General features: G+C 41.5%; 2 protein-coding genes across 8 annotated transcripts in view; one reads left to right on the forward strand and one right to left on the reverse strand.

Moving 5' to 3' along the window:
* MRPL22 (mitochondrial ribosomal protein L22) overlaps positions 1–7355 on the reverse strand; it is a 42865-nt gene extending 35510 nt beyond the window's left edge. Inside the window, exons 1-2 of one of the 4 annotated variants that reach the window (XM_055430579.2) lie at positions 7091–7355; positions 6968–7010 (exon numbers count right to left, since the gene is read on the reverse strand). In XM_055430579.2, coding sequence (XP_055286554.2) covers positions 6968–7010; positions 7091–7260 — 213 coding nt within the window. In that variant the 5' untranslated portion in view covers positions 7261–7355. The other 3 variants (XM_055430580.2, XM_055430581.2, XM_088838541.1) reach the window with 3 other exon arrangements.
* A 3864-nt stretch (positions 7356–11219) lies between these two features.
* GEMIN5 (gem nuclear organelle associated protein 5) overlaps positions 11220–14047 on the forward strand; it is a 39643-nt gene continuing 36815 nt past the window's right edge. For 2 of the 4 annotated variants that reach the window (XM_055430575.2, XM_055430576.2), the window contains exons 1-3: positions 11220–11505; positions 12248–12408; positions 13226–13407. In XM_055430575.2, the coding sequence (XP_055286550.2) occupies positions 11340–11505; positions 12248–12408; positions 13226–13407 (509 nt within the window). In that variant the 5' untranslated portion in view covers positions 11220–11339. The remainder of the gene's footprint in view (positions 11506–12247; positions 12409–13225; positions 13408–14047) is intronic. The other 2 variants (XM_055430573.2, XM_055430574.2) reach the window with 2 other exon arrangements.

A 14047-nucleotide genomic window follows, 5' to 3' on the forward strand; every position in this document is an offset into this window, starting at 1 on the left:
CCCAATGGTCTCTTACTCCTCATCCCCACTATGGTTTGTTCTCAACAAAGAATCACCCATTTCAGTCATATTATTCTTACACTGAAAACCCACCAATGGTTTCTCATCTCACTTAGACTAAAAACCAAAGTACTTCCAATGACCCATAAGGTTCTACACGATCCCCTCTTCCTTCTTCTAATCTCATCTCCTATTATGTTCTCCTCTCATCCTCTCATACACTAGGTATGTTTCCTTCTCTGGGCCTCTGCATTTACGATCCATCTGTCTAAAATATTCTTCACTCAGACGGCACAGCTTGAGAGTCTGCTCCCTGGTTTCTTTCAGATCTTTATGCAAATGTTATCTTCTTAAAGAGGTCTTTCCTACCTGAAACTGCAATATCCCTCTCATACACTCATACACACACACACACACACACACACACTTTCCACTCCCATGCTCTGCTTTCACTTTCTCCTACGTAGCTGTCACTTTCTAATATATTCTATATTTTACTTACTATTTGCCTCCCTCACTAGATTGTACACTCCATAAGGGCAGTGATTATGCTTTTTGTTCACTACAAAATTCCCACTGTTAGAATAGCTTGGCATGTGGCAGGCACTAAATACATATTTGTACCAAAGAATGAAATAGGGAACACAGGGGACAGCCAGAATAACACAAACAAGAGGGCTGAGTGTAAGCACCCATGCAAAAATGTTACACATGGTTGGAAAATGAGGGAAACTGAAGAGTATCCACCATCTAAAGAGCGATACACTCTTCTGCTCTAGAAATGCTGCCATGTCCTGCTATGCGTAACAGAATCTAAAAAGCTAAATTTTTATGAGAAAGTCACCACTTTTTAAATGATTTTTTTTAAGTTTTTAAATACAATATAACATACAAAACATACTTGCAGGCCTGACTCATCAGGCAGATCTTCAATCTGTAACCTCTTGGGGTAAACTGCTGCTGCTGCATCACTTCAGTCATGTCCGACTCTGTGCGACCCCACAGATGGCAGCCCACCAGGCTCTGCCGTCCCTGGGATTCTCCAGGCAAGAACACTGAGTGGATTGCCATTTCCGTCTCCATTGCATGAAAGTGAAAAGTGAAAGTGAAGTCGCTCAGTCGTGTCCGACTCTTTGCTACCCCATGGACTGCAGCCTACCAGGCTCCTCTGTCTATGGGATTTTCCAGGCAAGAATACTGGAGTGGGGTAAGCTAGTAGAGCCCCAAAGCAACTATTTAAGTTTCATTCCTTCCCAACCCCACTACTCTTATTTTTCATGATATAGCCCTTATTCATTATTTTGTATTTTTATTTATACATATACATTAGGGGAGGTTGGCTCACTCTAGAGGTGGATAAGAACAAATAAAGAAGTCACAATTTTCAGCAGAATAATTTTTTTTAAAAAGAATCTGAGGAAAAAAAAAATCACAAAATTTATAAATATATTCTTGCTTAACTTCCTATTTCACAAATCTAACATGTTCCCTCAGAGAAGCTAGTGGAAATCTCTGATGTCAATAATCATTTGAAAATAAGGCACTAACCCTTTCAGATCCCTACTGTATCATTCAGAGTAATAACATGTTCTAGTTAGTAACAATGGAGAAGGAAATGGCAACCCACTCCAGTGATCTTGCCTGGAGAATCCCAGGGACGGGGGAGCCTGGTGGGCTGCCGTCAGTGGGGTCACACAGAGTCGGACACGACTGAAGTGACTTAGCAGCAGCAGCAGCAGCAGCAGTTAGTAACAAAGGTACACAGAGCTTCTCATTTTTTCCTAAGGAATAGTTAGAATACTTAAAAGAATTTGGATATGGATAATCAGTGCAAACTAGTCTATTACATAAAGCTGGAAATCTGTACCTATACTTAATCTGCCATTAGGATTCCTTCTTGGCACTGGAGTGGAAAAACCAGGATCTCAGTTTCTGGCAATCTTTCATCTACAACTTGCACCTACTCAGGCTGATAGTTCAACTTACACTTATTGACAAACTAATAACGACAGGGTACTACAGGTACTGTTTCAGGTGATGGGGATGCAAGGAGACCTAAAACTATTTCCGGTCAAGTGATTTAAAACTCAGTTAGAGAGATAAAAGAATTAACCATACTGTGCAATAGGCATTACGATGTCAGAAAAAGCAACAGAAGGGCTGGGGTAGTCAGGATGGCTTTAAGGAGCTGGGACTGAGTGCTGAAGAAAGCAGACTTCCACATTTGGAAACCGAGTACAAGAGCACCAAGTTAAAGGCAAAGCAGCAGTAAACGCGTGATTCACAGGACAGCATTCTGGAAAAAAAATACAAACCCTGAAGATGATATCACAGACCTCTTTTGAAACCCAATGTAGTGGGCTGAACAATGATCCTAAAAATATATCTGCATCCTCACTCCCAGAATCTGTGAATAATACTTTTTGCGGAAAAGGAGGTAATTAAGTTAGGGATCGAGAGAGGAGGAGCCCATCCTGTATTATCTTGTTCAGCCCTAAATGTAATTTCATCTTTCCTAATGAGAAAGATGCAGAGAAAGTTTTGAAGCAGACAAATGGAGGGAAAGGTGAGGTGAAGACAGAGAAAGAAGCTGAAGAGAGAGGCAAGGAATGAATTTTCCCACAGCCTCCAGATGGAGGACAGCCCTGCTGACAGCTTGATTTTGGGATTCTGGCCCCCAGAACTATGAGATAATAAATTTCCACTGTTTTAAGTCACTCAGTTTGTGATAATTTGTCACAACAGCCCTAGGAAACTAACACAAAAATCTTTCAAATAAAACTTCTACAAAGATCTACAAGTAAGGCTTCAACAAGATACAAACCCTAATTGAAAGAGTCCTTACAGCAGAAACAAGCACAACATTGTAAAACAATTATCCTTCAATTAAAAATTTTAAAAAAAGAAGGAAGGGTCTTGAGAGTGCTTTGAAAGGAGTAAAGTTCACATAATCAAGAGACTCACTAAATATAAATATTATGGCACTGAAAATTTCCACCTATAAGTTTTAGTGCATGGCCATTTTAGGGCTTATTGTCAAGCCTCAAATAATGGTCAATTTTTCTTTTTTCAAAAGTAAATGCCAACATACACTTGACTTCTATTTGACTCCTTTTAACTAAAACATTAAAATAAAAGATAATTAAACTGTACCATTTCATAGGTTGTGGTTCGTGGGACCTTTGTCACTTTTCAGAAATACAACCTGAATTGATTAGGAGTAAAGTCCATTCTAAAGGAGATCAATCCTGGGTGTTCATTGGAAGGACTGATGCTAAAGCTGAAACTCCAATACTTTGGCCACCTCATGCGACGAGTTGACTCACTGGAAAAGACTCTGATGCTGGGAGGGATTGGGGGTGGGAGGAGACGGGGACGACAGAGAATGAGATGGCTGGATGGCATCACCGACTCGATGGACATAACTTTGAGTGAGCTCGGGGAGTTGGTGATGGACAGGGAGGCCTGGCGTGCTGTGATTCATGGGGTCGCAAAGAGTCGGACACGACTGAGCGACTGAACTGAACTGAAAGTACCATAGTGTGTACAATTCACTTTCAAATGATTCAGGGGAAAAAAAGGATATATATTTATACAGAGCTAAAATTATGAGTTCAGGTGATGAGTCCAGCTGAAAGACATTGCAATATTCTTCGAATTTTCCTACAGAATTGAAATTTTTCAAAATAAATTGAGGGAAATATTTCATCCATTAACACAAGGGTCACTGCCCATACCACTAATCATCACTGTGCAGTTATATACATAATTGTGTATCACCATCGTGCTTTTGTTTAGTTTTCATGTCCCAATGCAAAGATTCCTACACTGCTGCTGCTGCTAAGTTGCTTCAGTCGTGTCCGACTCTGTGCAACCCCACAGACGGAAGCCCACCAGGCTCCCCCGTCCCTAAAAAAATAAAAAAGAGGAAAAAAAAAATTTTTTTTAAAGTAGAGCTGATGAAGTAGGTAACCTCATCTAAGAGTGTTGAGTACCCACTGATTGATTCTAGCATTAAATATGATCTCTCTCAAACAACTTCACAACAGTATCATCTCCAACACAACATTTTCACAGTGTCATACACTATGAGACATTTTACGTATTAAGTCTCTTAATTCCCACAACCATCCTTAAAGTTAAATATTATCCTCATTCTTTGATATGAGGAAAAACTGAAATGGAATCTCAGAGAAGTTAAGCAAATGACCCAAGGCTACAACACTTGTGCCTGACAGAAACCTGAAATCCAGCTCTATCACCTGTAGTCGAGTGTTTTTCAAATATATCACAAGGCTGTCATCATTTTTCCACCAAACTGCTGATTCATAATATTTCTCACTTAGTTTTTCTTGTGGAGAATTTTAACATATGTACACCTTAGTAATTAGTGCCTTCAAACTTTTACACCAGCTCTTCTATTTTTAAAACACCAAACCACACTCTTCACTCTTTAAATTTTAACATCTCCTCTTCCAGAAAGACTCCCCTGATAAACCCCTTAAGGGCTCATCACTTGTGTCCCTCCCATGTGTGATACAGCACTATTTTAAGCCAGAGACTTTTTTGTTTAGATCCTAGATTTGCCATGTAACCTTCGTTAAGTTACAAAATTTCCCAAATGCATGCATCACTAAAATGGGAGACTTAAAATTTAAAGGCTGGAAATTGTCCATCTGCTACCAAATATAACCTGTAGAAAAGTATTTGGTGAGCAGCATTTTTAAATCCAGTTCAGTGTCTTTAGAGGAGGCAATGCACTCAACTGACTGCCACAAGCCCTACCACTCTTTCTCTTTACAACCACCACATCTCTATAGTTCATTTCTATTATCTGTCTGGCATTTGGTATGCAATGAGGTTTCCAACCACGGATTATTATCAGTTATACCTTTTCTATTTAGTTTTCATGTGGTCATTTCCCCACTATAAAGTCCAAAACGGGGATTCATAAATTATGTAACTTTAAAACTAGGAAGAGATTACCTAGCAAAATCCAACCTTCCTGTAGCACACAGATGAAAAGACTGAACCCAAAGTGCTTTAGTTACTTGCTCAGAGGTTCCCAATACAAGTCAGTGTGGGACAATTTAAATCAACCAGAATAAACAAAATATTCACTTTGTGCAAGACCCTACCCTGGAGCTACAAAGTGAAACAAGAATTGTCCCTAACTGACCAGGATATACAAGGTAGGAAAGGACAAAGACATATATATATGAAGCCATTATTTAAGAAACACATACTAAAAGAAAGAAGAAACTATTTTTAATATTTTTTATTATTTGGCTGCACTGGGTCTTAGTTGCAGCATGTGGGATATTCGTTGCAGCATGCGAGATCTTTTAGTTTTGGCATGTGGGACCTAGTTCCCTGACCAGGAATCAAACCTGGGTCCCCTGCAATGGGAGCTTGGAGTCATAACTGCTAAGCCATCAAGGAAGTCCCCATTTCTTTCATTTTTAGTGAGATCATGAAAGGGAAACATTTAAACAGGGATTTGAATAACGAGAACTGCTGGACTGTTTTGTTTGTTTTGTTTTTAAGATTTCCCCATTGCCTTTACTCATAGAAAAATGTATCTTCACATTTGTTCTCAATCTGACCAACTGGAGCAGCAGAACCCTTTCTCCCAGAGAAGTGCATTGTCAGAAGAAATGGAGAGGGCTTTGCGGGCTGCAGTTACTAACAGAAAGTGAGGGCACAGCATGAAAAAGCCAAGAAATATGTAAAGGCACAGCATAAACAGAAAAAGTAAGTAAATCAGCATGGCTGAGGGTAGAGTGATGGAAGATAATCTAAGAAAGCAAAGTGAAGACAAATCCTAAGTACCAGTACTTCTTAATTTTCTTCTTTAGCCAACTCTTCATCCCTTAAGCCAAGAACCTAAAACAAAGCTAGATATAATAGGGATTCAATAATAGTTTATAATGATAAAAACACTAATGGCAGCTAAGATTTAGGGTGGGATTATTATACATCATGCACTGTATAAACACTTTATAAACATTATTTCATTTAATCCTAATTTTAAAATCTATTAAGTAGGCACTAATAATCCTCATATCACAGAACTGAAACTTAGGAAAAATAAGTAACTTTTCCAAAATCAAACAGTTAAGATGTAGATTCACAAATTATGTCTCCAAAACCTATGAATTAAACCAAAATTAATGTTAACAAATATATCAATCAGAAAATTTACAATCAGATTATGAACCTCCACACAGCAATAGCTGTACTACATTAGAAGGAAAACGAGAAGCGGGTAGAGAAAGCCTCTTACCAGTACTGACGAAAGTTCATTCCCTAACCTTAAGGAACGCTTTGTCCTGAGGTCAAAGAATGCTCGAGAAAATACAGTATAAAGTTTCAAAATTCTGTAACCGTGGGACCTGGGGCACAGGTTCCTATTTTACATTGGGGGCTTCAATTTCCTCGACTGAAAAAATGGGTATAGCAGTACCTACACTATATAGGATGTTGTAAGAATGAGATAATGCGCACAAAGATTTTAACACAACGTCAGACACGATGTAAACTGCAGTTGTCTACAATACAATCACTGCCCATGTAGGCAGATAATTAACTAGAAAACTATGCTCCCAACTTGGTGGGAGAATCTAGGAAGTGTCCATAAAAGGCATTTACAACGTCCCTTTGGTTATTGATAATCCTAGTCCCCACAGGGCTATGCAATACGGGGGTAATTTTAAAAAGGGGTGGCAAACCTGAGATTCTGGTGTACCGTTCGCCAGCAGAGCCTGGCTCTTAAGCTCTCAGAGGATGAGATGGTTGGATGGCATCACCGACTCAATGGACATGAGTTTGAGTAAACTCCGGGAGTTAGTGATGGACAGGCGTGCTGCAGTCCACGGGGTCGGCAAAGAGTCTGACAGGACTGAGCGACTGAACTGAACCGGACTGAGGCCGGGACCCTACCGCAACTACGAGGCGACAGACTTACCCCAAGGCCAGCTTCCCCCTGAGATTCTGCACCCATGACGCACCTGCAATATCAACACAGGTCGTTAATTCAGATTCCCACCTCACTCCCTTCTTCCACCATTTAACCATCAGGAAATCTTACCCAAACGTTCCAGTATAACCGCCGCCATCTTTCTCCCTCCGTCTACGGAAGCCTCTGAGTTCAGACCGCCGTGTGCGCAAAACGCATGCGCAATTCCCGGGGTTTGGCGTTTTGTGGGGTTTTTCTTCTTTCTTTCCCCTTCTTATCGCGATACCCAGCCGCAGCTTCATTCGCGGTGTTGTCTTGGAAACCGTCAACAAGAGGCTGGTGCTTAAGGCCGGGTCCCGTCAGCCTTCCTTCGGAATGGATTACTCAATAAGGGCCAAAGTGTAGCGAGTTTCCGAAAGTTCGTCGGGAGCCAGAAAAACAGCGAAGCCTCACAATTGGTCTGAAAGAATTAGGAAAACAGACTGTGAACCAAGCCAACTCAACTGGGAGGACTTAAGTTTTCTCAAAACAAAAATAAGTTTCACTAGGGCACAGGCTTGTAAAGACCACTAGAGACTGTATGAAAGTTCTTTTAAGAACTCAAAGTATCAAGGTGCTAGTCACTCAGTGGTATCTGACCCTTTGCGTCACCATGGACTGTAGCCTGCCAGGATCCTCTGTCCATGTAATTCTCCAGGCAAGAATACTGGAGCGCGTTGCGATTCCCTTCTCCATGGGATCTTCTCAACCTAGGGATCGAAACCAGGTCTCCTGCATTGCAGGCGGATTCTTTACTGTCTGAGCCACCAGGGAAGCCCACTATGTATAAAATAAGCCACAAGGATATATTGTACAGCACAGGCAATATGGCCAATATTTTATAATAACTTTCAGTTCAGTTCAGTCGTTCAGTCCTGTCTGCCTCTCTGCGACCCCATGGACTGCAGCACTTCAGGCCTCCCTGTCCATCATCATCTCCCAGACGTTCCTCAAACACATGTCCATTGAGTTAGTGATGCCATCCAAACATCTCATCCTCTGTCCTCCCCTTCTCCTCCCACCGTCAATCTTTCCCAGCATGAGGGTCTTTTCAAATGAGTCAGCTCTTCACATCAGGTGGCCAAAGTATTGGAGTTTCAGCTTCAACATCAGTCCTTCCAATGAATATTTAGGACTGATTTCCTTTAGGATAGACTGGTTGAACCTTCTTGCAGTCCAAGGGACTCTCAAGAGTCTCCAACACCACAGTTCAAAAGCATCAATTCTTCGACGCTCAGCTTCCTTCAGTCCAAATCTCACATCCATACATGACTACTGTAAAAACCATAGCTTTCACTAGACAGACCTTTGTTGGCAAAGTAATGACTCTGCTTTTTAATATGCTGTCTAGTTTGGTCATTACTTGTCTTCCAAGGAGTAAGCGCCTTTTAATTTCATGGCTGCAATCACCATCTGCAGTGGGAAAAAAAAAAAAGTCTGCAAAAAAAAATAAAGTCTGCCACTGTTTCCACTGTTTCTCCATCTATTTGCCATGAAGTGATGGGACCAGATGCCATGATCTTAGTTTTCTGAATGTTGAGCTCTAAGCCAACTTTTTCACTCTCCTCTTTCACTTTCATCAAGAGGCTCTACTTTTCTTCACTTTCTGCCATAAGGGTGGTGTCATTTGCATATCTGTAGTTATTGATATTTCTCCCAGCAATCTTGATTCCAGCTTGTGCTTCATCCAGTCCTGCATTTCTCATGATGTACTCTGCGTATAAGTTAAATAATCAGGGTGACAATATACAGCCTTGACGTACTCTGTTTCCTATTTGGAACCAGTCTGTTATTCCATGTCTAGTTCTAACTATTGCTTCCTGACCTGCATACAGATTTCTCAAGAGGCAGATCAGCTGCTCTAGTATTCCCATCTCTTTCAGAATTTTCCACAGTTTATTGTGATCCACACAGTCAAAGGCTTTGGCATAGTCGATAAAGCAGAAATATATGTTTTTCTGGAACTCTTGCTTTTTCAATGATCCAGAGGATATTGGAAATTTGATCTCTGGTTCCTCTGCCTTTTCTAAAACCAGCTTGAACATCTGGAATTTCACAATTCACATATTGTTGAAGCCTGGCTTAGAGAATTTTGAACATTACTAGCATGTGAGATGAGTGCAATTGTGTGGTAGTTTGAGCATTCTTTGGCATTGCCTTCCTTAGGGATCGGAATGAAAACTGACCTTTTCCAGTCCTGTGGCCACTGCTGAGTTTTCCAAATTTGCTGGCATATTGAGTGCAACACTTTCATAGGATCATCTTTGGATTTGAAATAGCTCAACTGTAATTCCATCACCTCCGCTAGTTCATAGTGATGCTCCCTAAGCCCCACTTCACATTCCAGGATGTCTGGCTCTAGGTGAGTGATCACACCATCGTGATTATCTGGATCTTGAAGATCGTGGAGTTAATCTTCAAAAATTGTGAATCATTGTTATACACTTGAAATTAATATTGTAAATCCACTAAACTTCAATAAATAAATAAAAATAAGGAACAAACGTTTCAAATACTAAGTACGATGCTAATCTTCAGGTTTACCTCAAAGAGTTAAGAGTTAATATTCAGCAGTCACTAGCTACCATATATAGTCAGCAGGCATTTCACTAAATCTCATGTAATCCTCACAGCTAGATCCAATCCAACTAGATCTGGATCATGATCTTCTTCAGCTGAGAAAAAAGATTTATGACAGGTTAAAGTCCCTGAGATAATAACTGGTAAAAAAACAGTGATCAACCTAGGGAAAAAGATTTATAATAGGTTAAAGTCACTCATATAATAACTGGCAAAAACAGTGGTCAATCGAGGGGGAAAAAGATTTATGATAGGCCAAAATCTCTCAGATAATAACTGGTTAACTGGTTAAAATAACAGTGGCTAAAAACCATCTAGGCTTCAGTGCCACCAAAGTTTAGTGTTCCTCAGTTCAGTTCAGTTCAGTCGCTCAGTCGTGTCCGACTCTCTGCTACCCCATGAATCACAGCACGCCAGACCTCCCTGTCCATCACCAACTCCTGGAGTTCACTCAAACTCATGTCCACAGAGTCGGTGATGCCATCCAGCCATCTCATTCTCTGTCGTCCCCGTCTCCTCCTACTCCCAATCCCTCCCAGCATCAGAGTCTTTTCCAGTGAGTCAACTTGTCGCATGAGGTGGCCAAAGTATTGCAGTTTCAGCTTTAGCATCAGTCCTTCCAATGAACACCCAGGATTGATCTCCTTTAGAATGGACTGGTTGGATCTCCTTGCAGTCCAAGGGACTCTCAAGAGTCTTCTCCAGCACCACAGTTCAAAAGCATCAATTCTTCGGCGATCAGCTTTCTTCACAGTCCAACTCTCACATCCATACATGACCACCGGAAAAACCATAGCCTTAGACGGACCACATCCAAATAAGTTTTATATATACATAAAACTTCTCTTCAGGAGCATATATAGTTCAGGTTTGCTTTGCAACATATTCAAGAGTTCGAGATACCCAATTCAAACAAGCAATACGAAGAAGAATAAGTACATAAACGGAGCATTTTAGGCCGTTTGAGGTGGAAGGAAACTGGTTCTTTTTTCTCCATAGCACTTAACACATACAGTCCCTTCATAGTTCGTACTTAACCACATCAAAAGAGAGTTACTCTATTCTGCTTCTTGAGTATCAAAACCCAGAGCTAGAATTTCCACCCAATTACAAAAACCCTTTTTATTTCTGATTAGAATTTTTATCTTTTTGTTAGTTGGCTTCTTGTAGATACTCTTAAAACACCTCCAGAGCTAGCACTGCAGAGAATAAACCAGCAGGGCGGGGAGGTGACTCCTTAAGTCTAACCTCTTAATTACCTTTCTTTGCTGTCGTTAATGAGAATATCTAACCTCTGGGCTGGGCTTCCTTGGTGGCTCAGACGGTATAGAATCCGCCTGCAATGCGGGAAACCTGGGTTGGATTCCTGAGTTGGAAAGATCCCCTGGAGTGGAGCTTGACCTCGCCTGGAGAATTCCATGGACAGAGGAGCCTGGCGGGCTGCACAGTCCATGGGGTTGCAAAGAGTCGGACACGACTGAACGACTAAGCACACAGCACAAGCTCTGGCTAACTAGGCTCCAGCGGTACCAGACCCTCCAGGAGGAGCTGGGAAGCCGACTGCAACCCGGGGCCCCGCCTCTCCCAGGTTCGAGGCGGCAGGAGTCGAGCGCGCCGCGAGGTCTGGACCTTCGCGCGCGCCGTAGAGGCGGGCCGAGAAGGCGGGGCCCCAAATCAACCCCGCCCCCTCCCCGGCTCCAGCGTGGGGCTACGAACGGTCTGCTCCAGTGGTTGCTTCCCTCATCCCTGGTTGCCCGTGATTATGGGACAGGAACCGCGCACGTTGCCTCCCTCCCCTAACTGGTACTGCTCCCGATGCAGCGATGCCGTGCCCGGGGGCCTCTTCGGCTTCGCGGCGCGGACTTCGGTCTTCCTTGTCCGCGTGGGCCCGGCCGCGGACGCGATCCCAGGGACGCCCCCATTTCGAGGTAAGTCCCCACCTCTTGACCCCAACCTACCTGCACTAACTGCGTTCCCCGGGGACGCCAAGAGGGCCTGTCTAGCCACCCCGCCATAGATGGGGAAACTGAGGCTCGGGCAGAGAGAAGGGTCAATTCACAGTCGTCTAAACTGAGTTGTGTCCGCGTCTCCAAGGCTGAGCTCTGCACCACGCTGTGGCTGAGCGGTCCCGCCTCCTGGCTCTCTCAGCGTGCATCCGCTGGCTTACTAAAAAGTTATCCGTGTGTCTCCAGGTATTTATAACACCTGGGCCTTGCTTTCTACAGCTCCAGGCCCTAAGCGAGATCCTGCAAATATATGATACTCACTTCTGTAAGATAAATGACTTGAGCCGAATGCTTCCAGGCTCCAGCTAGGTTTTGGTTATGCCTTGGGATACGGCATGCCAGATACTTCTAAAGACTTCTAGCCAGATCTAAATACAAATCCCTTTTACATTCTTCATTGGAGCTGCTCCTCAGCCTGAGAACTAGGCACATCAAGCGATATGAACGTATTTTACAGTTAAAAAGACTGAGTCCCAAGGAGATAAAACGACTTGTCTGAAGTCAGATGGCAGAGCCAATATCTGCACTTGAGGTTTCTAATTGTGGGTTTCTGGATATTTTTGTTATTCCATGGAATAAGTGAGGCCTCAATCACCAACAACAGTAAAGATGCGGGCAGGAATCTTAGATAGCTCTTTAACCTGCAGCCTGGTTTTGCTTGAAGTCATAGGCGAGTTGGTGGGACACACGGAAAAGGTGTCTGGCTTCACGTTTTGTCATCACCTGGGTCAATACAACCTCTGCGCCACCAGCTCCGATGATGGGACTGTGAAAATCTGGGATGTAGAGAAAAAAACAGTTGTGACGGAACATGCACTCCATCAGGTACCATGGCTTATTGGTTTCTCAGACTATTAATATATATCTGTGTCAGAGTTCTCCTGCTTCAAGTATAGTTTTGCTAGCTCCTCTGTGCTAGGTTAACTTTTATATATATATATATATATAATTGAATATAATTTTTAAATATGTTATATAAACATATTATAAATGTATATTAACCATTTATTAAATATATAATAAAATTTGTATAATATCTATATGGTAACTTATAATTGTGTTTGTTCATTAGATCAGAAGGTGTATATTGTAAAGGTACCTCAAAATTTGTTTGGAAGGAGATACATATAAATCAGAGGTCAACAAACTGCACTGCTGCCTGCTTTTGCAGATTGTTTCACTGGAATACAATCACAGCCGTTTATTTTAGTATTGCCTACAATTTTAACTATTGCTGCTTGCAGGCTACAATGGCAGAATTGAGAGTTAAAACAGAGACAATATGGCCCACACAATCTAAAATATTTACTCTCTGGCTCTTTACACGAAAAAGACTCCTGATATAAACTGTGAGTGAAACTTATTTTGAAACTAGATGGTTAATTGATATACCTGCCTAGAAAATATAGAAAAGAACTCAGTTAATCTTAGGAAGAATTTTGCATTAATCTACAAAGGAAGAAAAAAATTTAATCGTTCTTAGCCTGAATTCTCCTATCATTTAATTATAATATAATATTGCTATATGGGTGGTCCTAACAGTATTTATTAAGTACCTATAATATGCTTAGGTACTTAAAAACTAAGTAAAAATTAAGCAATAACAAATGAGAAGCAAATATATCTTTCCTTTGTTTTAAAGCATACAATATCAGCATTGCATTGGTCTCCTCGAGTAAAGGATCTGATAGTATCTGGAGATGAAAAAGGAGTAGTTTTCTGTTACTGGCTTAACAGAAATGACAGCCAGCACCTCTTTATAGAACCCAGGACAATTTTCTGTCTTACTTGCTCACCTCATCATGAAGATTTAGTAGCCATTGGGTAAGTACTGTGCCATCTGCACTAATAATTTATTTTTGTTTATGATGTTATTTTGTATTTTCTTTACCTTCTCTTATCCTTTATTCCTCATAGGAAACCATTTACAGGTATTAACCACTCTTCCTGCACCCCTAGTATCCTTATTCCTGTGACCTCCAGGTCCTCACTGTATTTTTGTTTCCTTGGTTTCTGTGATACCGTACTTTCCTTATTCTTCATACCTGATTTCTTCAGTGAATCTCCAAATGTCAGAAATGTTCTCTTTCACCTTTTACTCCTCTGTACTTACCCTTGGTTATATTAATAACATTTATTCCCATAGGGTCAAATGACTCAGCTCTGCTATGATTCTCAGCTCTTCCACTCAATTGGGAAAGCAGTGTGGCATTGGGATCCATCTCCCCTGTGATCATCAAGGTTGTCTTCACATAAGCTGCCTCAGTAGGCGGTCCTCTCTCTCTTAATGCTCCATCTACTACTCTCTCAAAGGTGTCCATTCTATCTAGTTCAAAGATGAGACATAAGCATAAGTATCTAAGAGGAGAAAGTCCAACAGGAGAGAATTCAAGAGACTTGGGAGGTGGGGTAGATACACATGGAGACAACTTTTCCACAAACTCTGTTGCAACAATGCGCATGT

This window comes from Moschus berezovskii, chromosome 8 (genome assembly GCF_049115385.1).
Source record: "Moschus berezovskii isolate FMDL1 chromosome 8, NW_MosBer_1.0, whole genome shotgun sequence".
Lineage (NCBI taxonomy): Eukaryota > Metazoa > Chordata > Mammalia > Artiodactyla > Moschidae > Moschus > Moschus berezovskii.